This window comes from Bombus bifarius, unplaced genomic scaffold (assembly GCF_011952205.1).
Source record: "Bombus bifarius isolate JDL3187 unplaced genomic scaffold, Bbif_JDL3187 scf7180000010252, whole genome shotgun sequence".
NCBI lineage: Eukaryota > Metazoa > Arthropoda > Insecta > Hymenoptera > Apidae > Bombus > Bombus bifarius.
In genome coordinates this window covers 763,250-777,731 of record NW_022885576.1, presented here as the reverse complement: position 1 = coordinate 777,731, position 14,482 = coordinate 763,250, and the positions used below count along the sequence as shown (strand labels likewise).

The following is a 14,482-nucleotide window of genomic DNA, read 5'->3' as shown; positions in this document are numbered from 1 at the left end:
GTTTATATAGAACAAATGATTTAAAGAGTACATTGTATCTTTTTAGAAACAAATATATTTTTTAATTTGAAATTAAACTATATGTAAAGAATATTTAAATACTGCAATAAAGATTTATTCTTTGAAGGACATGTTACAAACATATAAAAACAATAAAAATATACATTTAATATAATATTATTAAACTTACATATTTTTCTAATATTTATTAACATACAGATATTAAAAAATTTATATTGCTACTCATATTTTACATTTTGCAACTTCTATATTTTTCTTTGTTATACAGAAGTTACTTCGGATTTCGAATTAATACGTAATAAATTAACGATTTTATCACAATTTGTTACAAAGTCAAAGGCACTGTTATATGTCAAAATTTCGTTTTCTAGTTCTTTAAGTTTTGTTATACCATTTTTATGAATTTTTAAGTTTTTCTTTTTATATCTAACTGCTGTGATCATTTTATCTAAAGTATAATGCAGCCATAAAATATTTGTATAGGGTTCAAATGCTTGCCAATTGTTCCTAAAATAATGCGCAAACAATAAATACGCAATTTAATAAGTGAATAATGAAAATTAATATATGGAAATTAATATACTTAAAAACTTACTTAACTTTATCCCTCATCAAACGATATATTTCAAATTGATATTCGCCCTGAGCTGTAAACAGTGTAGGATCTGATGCGAGGTCATTAAATACACTACATCCTTGATATTTGACTCTTGAAAGGGTGAAATCTATAATAGACACCTAAAGGCAGAAATTCAAATATGTTTTTCAATTTAATTTAAAAAGAGAAATCTCACACTTAGCTAGAATTGAAAATTGTCTTTTGTGTATACCTTCACACCTTTACTAACTAGTTCAATGTTTTTTTGCCCAATCTTATAATGTACATAATTTTCATTTGCCGATGATATTAATATATTTCCCCAATGTAAGTCTCTGTGTTCAAATTCAATAGCCTTTTCTGCAACTGCTAATGCTAATGCAGCCTATTAAAAAACATTAAATATAACTATTCAGGTTGATGAGAAATTAAATGTAAGTTGACTTGCTGGTTTAATTATCATATGAGATTAGTTGTATGTATTTAAAAATGAAAGAAAGTCACAATAATTCGTATATGACAATGAAACTTAGAAATGAATGTTAATATACTTAAAATTCTTATAATATTAGGCACATTATAATAATAACCTGTATGAACAAAATATGAGCTTCCTCTGCAGTATTAAATACAAACGCTTCTAAATCTTGACCTCCATGTCCAAGTTCGAGAACAATGTATAATTGATCATCATTAAACATTGATGGACAATCATTATCAGAATGTTTCTCTTCATCATAAATATTCCACAATTCTATAAGTCTTTCTGGATATTTTCCTTTTATACATTTAATATCTTTTACTTCTACAAATCCATCAGTATTGTACCTGGTGTTGAATCTTAAATTGTGTAATTCCCTAAAATTATTTTTATTAAAAGATTAGTATCATAATGAATTTTAATATTCATTATAACTAACAAATTGTAATTATAATTACATTGCAATTACAATTTCTGATAATATCTCATGAAATTTCTTTTGTGGTTCTCCATTTACACAATCACTACCTTCTATAGGAATAATCTTTATAACAGATTTTTTATTTTCTTGCTCATAAAGAAAAACTTCACCATATACACCTTCTCCAATTTTTCGACAGTGTTCCAGGTATCTAAACAAATTATTATATTACTATTCTCTAACAATTTCATTATATATACATATACTTACGAATCAGAAAAGTATGTTGTAAATGGTATATAATCTTTTTGTGAACATCTTTGTAAAATAACTTCTCTAGCTGTTGAAACTACATGTTCTTCAGTAACTTGGATATCATTATTTTGAATGTTACATATAGAAGATTTTTGAGGATCTGTATGCAGATATATGAATATAATGATAAAAACATTATTAAAAATTAAATTTAATGATATGACTTACTATTTAATAATGTAAATCTCTGACTCTTAACAGGAACAATACCATAGACTTCAAGAAATGATGCATCTTCAATAGATTTCACTGTTTTATGAATTGGAACTACACGAACTGATATCCTTTTTGAAACACGTGTGAGATTGGTGGAATCACAAGTTTTACCTTTGTTATTAATCAATTCATATTCTGATTTATTAATTACCTCATTGGTTGTTCGTAATTTTGTATTACTATCATTCTTTTTTATGCAGCTTTGTATAATTCCTACATATATGAAAAATTGAATTAATATCATTATAATATATATTTAGAAAATTGTTATTTATATTACACTTTTAAGACCTACCCATTTACAACATATTTACAAAATAATGTATATTTTGTCTATTTTTTAAATAGAAAAGCATTTTTAGAATGAAAACTTATTTTAAAGTAAGGAATACTTAAAAAATAAAAAATATATAAAAAGTATAAAATATGAAATGAACCATGTATATTATATCATAAAAAACATAAAATATTAATATTTCAGGTTAATGAATTTTACAGTAATATTTTGTTTTGTCAAATAAAGACACAACATTCAAATGTTTGCATAATCATATATGTATTATATTAAATTTTCTCTGTTAACATTCCAACAAAATCAATATAATGTATAATCTATTAAATCAAAAAGTTTTAGTTAAAAAATGTATGAAAAATGTCTTTTTAATCATTGCATAATTACCTTGTGTTTGCATATTTAAAATATCCTGAACACTATATCTCCATTTTTTACCTTTGCCAACAGATAATTTATCCAGATTAAATTTAGTTTGTAAATTGTGCAAAATTGACAAAGATCTTGCCCAAGATTTGCCTGGTTTTAAATAAACAGGTTCTCCAACTACTCTATGAGCATTATTAGTACATTCCTCCGTTATATTTTCTAAAACTGATAATTCCTTTCGTGATATCATTTCTCTTTCAGTGTTTGTCTTTTCTAAATGTATCTGTTTTTTCTTCAGTTCTGTACTATTATCACAATCTTCTGCAATACTAACTAAATCAAGATCCCATTTAGTATATTTTTTTCTTTTTGTAACTCTAATGGAATCTTGCAATTGCTTCAAAACTACATGAGATTCACCACATTTTCTACTACTGTCTACAGAAGAATGGTTTATACTTAATACACTGTCTCTGCTTGACAGAATTTTTCCATCTACATTTGCTATATCATTGTTTTTATCATCAGATGATGAATCTGATTTCGTCAATTTAATTGGCACTGAAGTTGCAGGTAATTCTTCCTGTGACTTATTGAATGTTACTTTTTTATCAGTACTTATATTTGCAGTAGATGTTTTATTTAATTTAACAAAATCAGAGTGCCTCTTATTATTTAATACAGTACTTTTTTCATTTATCACTAAATTATTAATAGATATTTTTACTATATCATTTACTCCAATATCGTTGCCTAATGGAGTTTGAATACTTCCATTGGTATCATCAAATAAAGAACGTGACATATTTGCATCGTTAGAGAATCTTAAGATATGTTTATCTATTTTAACATTTGAAGTTTTATATTCTTCTGTTAATATTGATTTATCTGGTATATTATTTTTTTCAATTATATTTCTTGGAACATTTTGAACCGAATCTCTTTTTGTTAAAAATTCTTTCTGATCACAATTCTCGCTATAACTAAGTTTAATCAATGAATCTACATCTTTATTATCTATATTTTCAAATTGATCGAAATTATACTTACTAAAATTAGATGTGTTTGCTAAATAACTAGATGACTTATGTTCATCTTTATATTTTTTTATTATATTTGTTCCTTTACACAAATCATCACTTATTAGTTTAGATTTTAATAAAATTTCATTATTTTCATTAAATGAGATGTTGCTTGACAATATTGTGGAATCCTTCAATTTTTCAAAATATTTAAGTGGAATTGGTGATAAAGATATTAAATGAGCATTTGATCTAACAGGTTTACCATTAGGTGTACTACTGAATACATTTTCGTATTTTTTTCTAAAATCAAGTGGTGCTATGTATGGATTTGTTCCTAATCGTTCTAGTTTAATAGTACAATGTTTTATTTTTGCTTCATCATGTTTTAAATTATCAATACTGATTCCACTAATTGAATGTTGGTCTAATAATTGATCATTTTCTTTTAGTAAATTATTTTCTATTGTATCTAACTTACTATTCCATTTTGATACAGCAGATCTGTCTAAATTAATAAAACATGGTTTTATCTCCACATTGTTACAAGATTTATCACTTTGTATATTACAAGCTTTATCGCTGTTTTTTACAAAATATTTTTTATTATAATTTTTTTTAGATTGTTTGATATATGAATATTTAAATGGCATTTTACTCGTTTTTATTTTATTCGTCATTTTATTTCTCGTTTTACGTAATTTATATTTTTTATAAGATAAGTCTTCTTGTACCTATTCAATAATATATGGATATTTATTACTAATACTTTTAATATGTGTATATATTAACTTATAATGTAATTTTAATGTAAATTCAACATTATGTAGATATACTTTATAATATCAAACCTACTTTAGATTCTCCATTATTTTTAAACTCAGATACATTTTTCTTAGACATTGTTTTCTTTGTAATATGCACTTTTATCTTTCTGTGTTTTTTAGAAACTGGTTTTGTGTTAAAACTTAATGTTTTATGCAATGAAGATTGGTGATTGTTTATTTCAGATTTACTATCTGAACTAGTTAGTAGTATTGTATCATTATGTGCCTTTGGCATAGGTGGTGGAATTCTATTAAACAAACAATTCTATTAATAATTGTAATATAATAAAGCAATAATAAAATTTCGTACCTTGCATTTTTAATTAGTCTATCAAATGTTGTCTCAAAAGGATCATTATACATAGAATCATTATCAACATCTTTCTCTTTAATTATATTTGAATTATCATTTAATAAAACATGATTTCTGCTCTTCATAATATCTAAAGACGAAATAACCATTTTTGGTACTGGAACTACAGCTCCTTTACATTTTTTTCTTTCATAGGTTCGAATACATTTGTTGACTCGTTGATTCATTTTGAACACCTTTTTATAATTTATTTATTTCTACGTAAAATCAGTTTCTCTTCTTTTCGTTTAAAAAGCACAGAAATTTCACATTTCCATAATAAAAATATATCAGATGATATTACCTACTAAACAATATCATATATTCCGGAACATTTAACATCCCAAAATCAAAGTAAATAAAATAGTAAAGTGAAATGAAAACCAAATCTTTTTACGGTTTTATTATAGTACAGAAAGCGCGTTTTTTAAAATTAAAGATTGTGTATCAATGTTATGGCACTAACAGAGAAGAAACAAGAGTGCTCACGCTTATGATTCTGCTTGTTTCCGGATTAGTGCTACACCATGCGGTCAAGTGCTGAGATTAAATAAAGCTAGCATGTGCAAGAACCTATAAAATTAGAGATCTGCCCTGTTTGGTTGCAGTTTAGCATATACAAGAACCTATGTATTTAAGCTTAAAGTTAGGGATCTGCCCTGTTTAGTTGCACACTAGCATTGACAAGAATTTATCGACAAAATCGTGCAATAGTGAAACTAATTGTATTGTAATATCGAAAAATAAGGATAGAAATTTTTTTCCGATTACTTACAATTTATTAATATTAAACTGAATATACAGATATAAATTGGACAGAGAACGATATTTATTTAACGGAAACTAAATGCAATACTCGTATCTATATCAAATAACTTTACAGTTATTTGATCACTCTCGTCACAACGAATCTAACACACACACTCTCTCTCTCTCTAACAACTCTATCAATTCTCACGACTCTACTCTTCGACGACTCGAAACCTCTAACGACTCTACTCTTCGACAACTCGAAACCTCTAACGACTCTACTCTTCGACAACTCGAAACCTCTAACAACTCTACTCTTCAACGACTCAATTAGCTCTGACTCTCGCAACACACTCGCTTTTCGACTCGCATACTCTGACCTCTCGGTCGTCCGCCCTTGAAACACGAAACCGTCCTTCTGCTCTAACGTTGTTTCTTGTTTTTCTCATATCTCTGTAAGAACTAGGTGACTTTAGTCACATAGGCGCTCTTAAATGTAAACGAACCACAGAAGGACGACGTACACGGTTTTTTCTATTTTCAACCGATCTCTAATTCAAATCTATTCTACGATATTACAGTATGTTGCCTAAAAAAAAGAAATTGATTGTTTATTATATCTCCTTTAGAGAAACGATAATGATTCAGTGGAATTTAGATTTAACATTAATCCTCAGTACTTGGCATGTCAATTGTACTAGCGTGAATATTTTTTCATCGTCGCATGGAACCACATATTCTTTTTTCTTAGTACATACGATGGTGTTTGTTGAGACGGCCTTGCATATGTCACGTAAACCTAAGGGTTGGTTGATGTGAGGCGGATGAAAAGAGAGTGAGAGTTGTGCGTTTCGTCCCGGGACTACCGGTGGACTCGTCAGTAAGGCTATGCCCGGTAGTCCCTGCCTTAGACGTAGAGGGAGTCTCGCTAGGTGCGGTATTTATATCAATCGCTCGTATATTCGACCGCTAGCGAGTTAGACAGACAGACTCGTTGTCGTCGTAGCCCTCTAGTGTTGGCGGTTGGTACCCGCGGATCGCCCGGGAGGTGTTGCGCCGCGTTGATGCCTCGACCTGTCGGCGTCCTGTTGATACTGATCCGCCACACAGCCTCTCCCTAGCGCTATAGCGTGACCCCAAAGCTATATAGCGCGATACAAGTTAGAGGGAATGGCTCGTCGTCGATGATGGAAGGCTGATCGTCGTGGGGACGAGGTGGTTGTCGCCTCCTCTGACGTGCTGCTGGAGGTGATGCCCATGAACTATTGCAATGGCTACATCACTTCCTGGCTTGGTCGTCGTCGGTGGTTGGCTCCTTTCCTGACTCCTTCTCCAAAGGTGCGTGTTCGTTGTCGGTGGTCACCAATGAGGCGGATGAAAAGAGGCGGAGAAAGATCCGCCACAGATGAAATAAAATAGCTGAGTCGTAACACAACTATTGTCTTTATTTCACAGCACAGGTTTACACTGATCGGAGAGATGTTCACTATTCTATAGTTTTGTCTATTTCTGTTCAGGTGTTCTCGTCTCATTACGGAGGAAAGCTCGGTGTGGGTGTGCCCCCGCGCGAAAAAAGAAGTCGAAAATATAGAATAAAAAATTTTTTTTTTAATTTTTCCATCGAGACAACGATCTACAGTGAGATCCGTTATAACGAGGCGTGATAAAGTGCACGCGTACCGAGCGAAAACTCAAAGTCGATTTTCTCGAAAACAAAGCCTCAAACGAAAAAATTTTTATTCTATATTTTCGACTTCCTTTTTCGCGTAGAATCACCCCCTTTCCGCTTGTACCACTGTGGCGGCACGGGCCACGGAACTTTTCAACGGCTCCGGATACAAAGCGCGACGCCGCCAAAGCGCAACACCGACGTGCCCAACGTATCATCGATATCTTCACACTCTTTCCGCCGAATTCTTGGAAGAGCATACACGTGCCAGCACAGGCGGCACATCTAATGAATGCACGCTAGTGGGGATATCGATGGGCTACGAAGGGAAGGATCTGCGCGATCCAAAACAGAGTCAGTCTGTCTTGCGCCATTAAATGTGTAACTCCTCGGTCCTATTTGATAGCAACGCGTCGAACGACATCTCGGTGTCTATCGTTATTTGTTAGTTGTTACCTGTTGTCTGTTAAGTGTAATTGTTGATTATTAATTGTTAACTCTGATTGTTGATTAGTTCTAATAAACTGTTGTTCGTAAAAACACCAAGAGTAGTTCCTTACGCACCTATCACTATACCACCTCAAATTGGTGACTACCGACGTGATTTGACGTAATATTTAGTGAAAGAGGTGACAGTGATAGTGCTATCGTTTTAACCACCGATTTTGAGTGCACCGCGACGATGGAAGGTAATACACAGGGAACCATAGCCAGCCAGGTGATCAGCATGTCTCCACTGCTGCCCACGAACACGGCGGCATGGTTTGCCCTTCTGGAGAGACAATTCGAGGCAGCGCGAATTACGGAAGACACCATTAAGTATGTGACGCTGGCAAAATGCCTCAACGATCAACAGCTCCAAGACGTCGAAGACCTAATGACGAACCCTCCAGACATCGGACGCTACGAAAAATTAAAACATGCGCTCATTCGCAAATTATCCGATACGGACGCGACCCGGATAAAGAAGTTGGTGGAAAGCGAGGAGATGAGAGATAGAAAACCATCCCAGTTTTATCAACACCTAAAAAAACTCTCCAGCCCCTCCACGCCCGATGATTTTACCCTCACGCTGTGGAGGAACCGATTACCCGCCCGCATCAGGCGTATCCTCGCGGCAGTCGACGATTCGAACCCAGAAAGGTTATTGCGGCAGGCGGACCTGATCGCTGAAGAATTCAGGGAGGATTTTCAGCGCACCGCCCGGGTAACGGCAGTAATGGACCCACCAGCGCAAAACGCTGGAGCATACGAACCAATGGCCGCCGCAATCAACGTGTTGAGCGAGCAAATATCACAGTTGCAGGCACAGATGAACGCGTTGAGCATGATTAATCATCGTCGACCACGATCACGATCACGCTCGCGTTCGCGATACCACCGACGTTCGCGCTCGCGAGATCGGCCACGGCAAGACGGTCTGTGCTTCTATCATGCAAAGTTCGGAGAACGCGCGAGGAGCTGTCGTTTCCCATGCACGTGGAAGTCGGGAAACGAGACCAGCCGTCCGTAGACGCGGCAGACGACGACGGCCTGAGATCCCGCCGCATCTTCGTTACGGACAAGGGAACGAAGATTTCTTTCCTCGTAGACACTGGCGCCGACATCAGCGTATACCCCCGCAGCAAAATTCATAGGCACGTCAAGAAAAACGCGTACGAACTATTCGCGGCCAACGGGACGCGCATCGCAACGTATGGTACCACTGCGATTGGCCTTAACCTGTCCCTTAGACGAGCCTTCAAGTGGAACTTCGTAATTGCTGACGTTCAAACGCCTATCATAGGCGTAGATTTTTTAAGCCATTATGGGTTGCTCGTGGACCCGCGAAACAAACGACTCCTCGACACGACAACCCAATTATCAACAAGGGGATATGCTGCCACGACGGAAGAAATATCCATCAAAACCGTAATCGGCGAATCGGTCTACCATCGACTTTTGGCGGAGTTTCCGGATCTAACTCGTCCACCGGCCTTCGGACGAGAGAAAATCCGACACAGTGTGGTACACCATATTGAAACCACACCCGGGCCACCCGTCTACAGTAAACCTCGACGTCTCGCACCGGATCGTCTCAAGCAAGTCAAGGCGGATTTCGCAACAATGATCGAGCAAGGAGTGATGCGGCCATCGAAGAGTCCATGGGCATCACCCCTGCATGTCGTCCCAAAGAAGGACGGAAGTCTACGACCATGCGGCGACTATCGTGCGTTGAACGCTTGCACCATACCCGACAGGTACTCCCCACCACATATCGAAGATTTCGCGCAACATCTGTACGGTAAGCGTGTCTACTCAAAAATCGACCTTGTCCGCGCTTACCACCAAATCCCGATCGCGCCAGAAGACGTTAAGAAAACCGCGATCACGACACCTTTCGGACTTTTCGAAGCAACCAACATGATGTTTGGGCTTCGAAACGCCGCGCAAACGTGTCAAAGATTCGTTGACGAAATTACCCGTGGTCTGGACTTCGTGTTCGCTTACATAGACGATTTCTTAATCGCATCCGAAACCGAAGAACAACATCGCGAACACCTTCGGATTTTGTTTGAACGCTTAAACGAGTATGGCGTAGTCATCAACCCAGTAAAGTGCGAATTCGGTGTGAACGAAATCACATTCTTGGGACACACCGTAAACGCCGACGGGATAAAGCCGCTAGCCGAACGCGTTGACTCTATTGTAGAAGTACCGCTCCCCGGGACCGTTAAAGCACTACGCAGGTACCTCGGTATGATTAATTTCTACCGACGTTTCATACCGGGGGCCGCAAAAATTTTTCAACCCCTAAACGACCTATTAAAAGGAGGAAAAAAGGGCAACGCGCCCATCAAATGGACAGAGCAATCCGAAGCCAGCTTCCGCGAGTCGAAACGCGCCCTCGCTAACGCCACGATGTTAGCGCATCCGATACCTGGCGCACCTGTTAGCCTCGCGGTAGACGCATCCGACTATGGAATAGGAGCGGTCCTCCAGCAACGCGTCAACGACTCTTGGCAGCCGTTAGGTTTCCTTACCAAACCGTTGAAATCCGCGCAGCGAAAGTACAGCGCGTACGACCGCGAATTACTCGCTATGTACACTGCGGTAAAGCGATTTCGACACGCCATTGAAGGGAGAAATTTTACAATTTACACCGATCACAAACCCCTTACATATGCGTTCAACCAAGATCCTGATAAGTGTTCGCCGCGACAATTCCGGCAACTAGATTACATCGGACAATTCACCACCGACATAAAATATATCAAGGGGTTAGACAATAACGTTGCCGACGCTCTGTCACTCATCGAAGCGATAGGAAAGTCTGTGGACCATCGAGCTCTCGCCGCCGCGCAAGAAGCCGACAAAGAACTAAGCAACATCGTCAACTCCGGTACATCCGCGCTACGGTTAAAGAAAATACGTTTCCCCGATCACGACGTAGAAATATATTGCGACGTATCGGGTGACTTTGTACGACCGTACGTACCGAAATCCTTGCGGCGCGACGTATTTAATTCGCTCCATGGACTTTCCCATCCAGGGATACGTGCCACTCAAAACCTGGTGACGACGCGTTTCGTCTGGCCGTCTATAAACAAGGACTCCCGAAATAGGACACGACAATGTATCCCGTGTCAACAATGTAAAGTCACCAGGCACGTATCCTCACCCGTCGGAACATTCGGAGAATTAGCGGGCCGTTTCGAACACTTACACATAGACATTATCGTGATGCCATATTCAAAAGGCTACCGATATTGTCTAACGTGTATCGACCGTTTTTCGCGTTGGCCTGAAGCCATTCCCATCGCCGACATGGAGGCGGCAACCGTCGCTTCGGCTCTCCTTTCCACGTGGATATCTCGTTTCGGCGTGCCTTTAAGAATAACGACTGATCAAGGACGCCAGTTCGAGTCGAACCTATTTAACGAACTATGCCGGTTGCTCGGCATCAGACATTTGCGCACGACAGCCTATCACCCCGCGTCCAACGGGATGGTAGAGCGCCTCCACCGACAACTAAAAGCAGCAATCAAATGCCACGATACGAGCAACTGGGTGGATATCTTGCCGATAGTTCTATTAGGCATACGAACAGCTATGAAAGAGGACCTAAACGCGACGGCAGCCGAAATGGTTTATGGCACCGGCATACGATTGCCGGCAGAATTTTTTGTACCGACGAAACAACAGGCCAATTCGGAATTCGCAAGTCGCCTAAAAGACCGAATAGGAAAAATCAGGCCTCATCCAATTACGCAACACGGCGAAAAGAGAACCTTCGTGTTCCGCGACCTCGAAACATCGCCTTACGTATTTCTGCGTCGCGACGCCATCGGAGATCCCTTACAACCACCCTACGACGGGCCGTATCAGGTTATAGAGCGGGAAAAAAAGACCTTCAGCATTAAAATAAACAATAAAAACGTAATAGTGTCCATAGACCGATTGAAACCCGCATTTCTTTTTAACGACAATATTGAACACCATAGCACGGAAAAGCGCAATGTAACAATACCGCCCGGTGCCCGAAACGAACAAAGCGAAGGGGACTCAAGAGTTCATCGCACCACACGCGCGGGCAGGAGAGTTCGATTTCCTGATCGGTTTCAGGCGGGTCTCGGATAGGCGTTAGGAGCCGGCGAACGTACACCCTTGCCTGTAACATTTATATATTTTTCATTTATATAGCGTTATCACTGGTAAGGGGGTACTGTGGCGGCACGGGCCACGGAACTTTTCAACGGCTCCGGATACAAAGCGCGACGCCGCCAAAGCGCAACACCGACGTGCCCAACGTATCATCGATATCTTCACACTCTTTCCGCCGAATTCTCGGAAGAGCATACACGTGCCAGCACAGGCGGCACATCTAATGAATGCACGCTAGTGGGGATATCGATGGGCTACGAAGGGAAGGATCTGCGCGATCCAAAACAAAAGCAGAGTCAGTCTGTCTTGCGCCATTAAATGTGTAACTCCTCGATCCTATTTGATAGCAACGCGTCGAACGACATCTCGGTGTCTATCGTTATTTGTTAGTTGTTACCTGTTGTCTGTTAAGTGTAATTGTTGATTATTAATTGTTAACTCTGATTGTTGATTAGTTCTAATAAACTGTTGTTCGTAAAAACACCAAGAGTAGTTCCTTACGCACCTATCACTATACCACCTCACCACCAGTTACCAACCACCCTGTATATCACACTACATTGTATTATTAATTATTAAATTAAATTATTAATGTTAAAGTATATGCGTCATATCTTTAAGAAAAATTAGAATTTAATTATCAAAAACTACGTTCCAATGTGCTTGCATAGAGAACTGCATTATCCGCCACAAATTGCAGTGTTGTATCGTTTACGCGTAGTTCGTGTCAAACTCTGCCGTGCAGAGAAACAGCCTCGCACAAAATTCAACCTTACCTAAGAGGTTAATGTAATAGATGTAGTATCGTGGAAAAAAGAGCCTGTGCTGGCACTCGATAGCAAATGCCACCATTCGACACTAACTAGTGTCGGACGACGGTAGCCCAGTGGTTAGCGCCTTAGGTTGCGAACCTTCGGAACCCAGGTTTGAATCCCGGAGACCGATTTTTCTTCTACGATACAGAAGAAATAAGAAGAAGAGCGGCTGTACCCAACAGCGACATCTACAGCGCTAAGCGCCGTAAGAACTGCCTCGCCCCCAGCGATCACATCACAAAACCGATTCAGCTTGCTAAAATCAGAACCACATCCACAGTCACAGCCGGGACCAGCAAACTACCCAACATCAAATTCAACGCTAGAGCAAATAAAACAAAAGAACCAAATACCTACGTGGCAAAATGGGAAAACACAGTCCCACCACATCGCCAAAGCAATCAACACCGCAGGGGCGACAGGCCTCATCGTACAACCCTGGAGGACCAGCACCACCAGCAACACTACGGGGGGGGCGGTTATGCGATGGACACCCCACCAGATACACCGCGGAGGAGCGTACGAAGGCCCTTGGGTCTTGTAACGTTATGTTGATAGGCGGCAGTTTGTATTCCCCCCTTGTATTGGGTGGGGCCTTCGTACGCTCCTCCGCGGTGTATCTGGTGGGGTGTCCGTCAGGTGCCCGGCCCCTCCGTGGTGATGCTGGTGGCGCTGGGCCTCCTGGGTCGTACGATGAGGCCTGTCGTCCCCTGCGGTGTTGATTGCTTTGACGGTGTGGTGGGACTGTGTTTTCCCATTTTGCCACGTAGTATTTGGTTTTTTTGTTTTATTTGCTCTAGCGTTGAGTTTGATGTTGGGTAGTTTGCTGGTCCCGGCTGTGACCGTGGATGTGATTCTGATTCTAGCAAGCTGAATCAAGTTTTGTGTTGTGATCGCTGGGGCCGAGGCAGTTCTTACGGCGCTTAGCGCTGTAGATGTCGCTGCTGGGTACGGCCGCTCTTATTTCTTCTTATTTCTTCTGTATCGTAGAAGAAAAATCGGTCTCCGGGATTCAAACCTGGGTTCCGAAGGTTTGCAATCTGAGACGCTAACCACTGGGCTACCGTCGTCAGACACTAGTTAGTGTCGAATGGTGGTATTTGTTATCGAGTGCCACAGGCTCTTCTTTCCACGATACTACATCTATTACATTAACCTCTTAGGTAAGGTTGAATTTTGTGCGAGGCTGTTTCTCTGTACGGCAGAGTTTGACGCGAATTACGCGTAAACGATACAACACTGCAATTTGTGGCGGATAATGCTGTTCTCTACGCAAGCACATTGGAACGAAGTTCTTGATAATTAAATTATAATTCATCTTAAAGATATGACGCATATACTTTAACTTCAATAATTTAATTTAATAATTAATAATACAATGTAGTGTGATATACAGGGTGGTTGGTAACTGGTGGTACAAGCGGAAAAGGGGTGATTCTACGCGAAAAGGGAAGTCGATAATATAGAATAAAAACTTGTTTTTTAATTTTTCCATCGAGACAACGATCTACAGTGAGATCCGTTATAACGAGGCGTGATAAAGTGCACGCGTACCGAGCGAAAATTCAAAGTCGATTTTCTCGAAAACAAAGCCTCAAACGAAAAAATTTTTATTCTATATTTTCGACTTCCTTTTTCGCGTAGAATCACCCCCTTTCCTCTTGTACCACCAGTTACCAACCACCCTGTA

General features: G+C 39.0%; 1 protein-coding gene across 1 annotated transcript; it reads right to left on the bottom strand.

The window, feature by feature from the left end:
- Positions 1–93: 93 nt before the first annotated feature.
- Positions 94–5,564, bottom strand: LOC117216239. The gene is made up of 10 exons (XM_033462827.1): positions 4,873–5,564; positions 4,591–4,810; positions 2,732–4,469; positions 2,005–2,265; positions 1,792–1,936; positions 1,559–1,732; positions 1,210–1,477; positions 852–1,004; positions 617–759; positions 94–528 (listed from the first exon to the last, which is right to left on the bottom strand). Exons 1-10 carry the CDS (start codon positions 5,100–5,102, stop codon positions 282–284), a joined length of 3,579 nt encoding a protein of 1,192 aa, XP_033318718.1. The 5' UTR covers positions 5,103–5,564; the 3' UTR covers positions 94–281.
- Between the last annotated feature and the right edge of the window lie 8,918 nt (positions 5,565–14,482).

Bases quoted from the DNA above. Each gene is read 5' to 3' on its own strand.
- LOC117216239 (XM_033462827.1), bottom strand. From the start codon at position 5,102: ATGAATCAACGAGTCAACAAATGTATTCGAACCTATGAAAGAAAAAAA. The intron at 2,266-2,731 runs GTAATTATGCAA...TCATATATGTAG, and splicing joins TTTAAATATGCAAACACAAG to GAATTATACAAAGCTGCATA. The intron at 529-616 runs GTAAGTTTTTAA...GCATTATTTTAG, and splicing joins TTGATGAGGGATAAAGTTAA to GAACAATTGGCAAGCATTTG.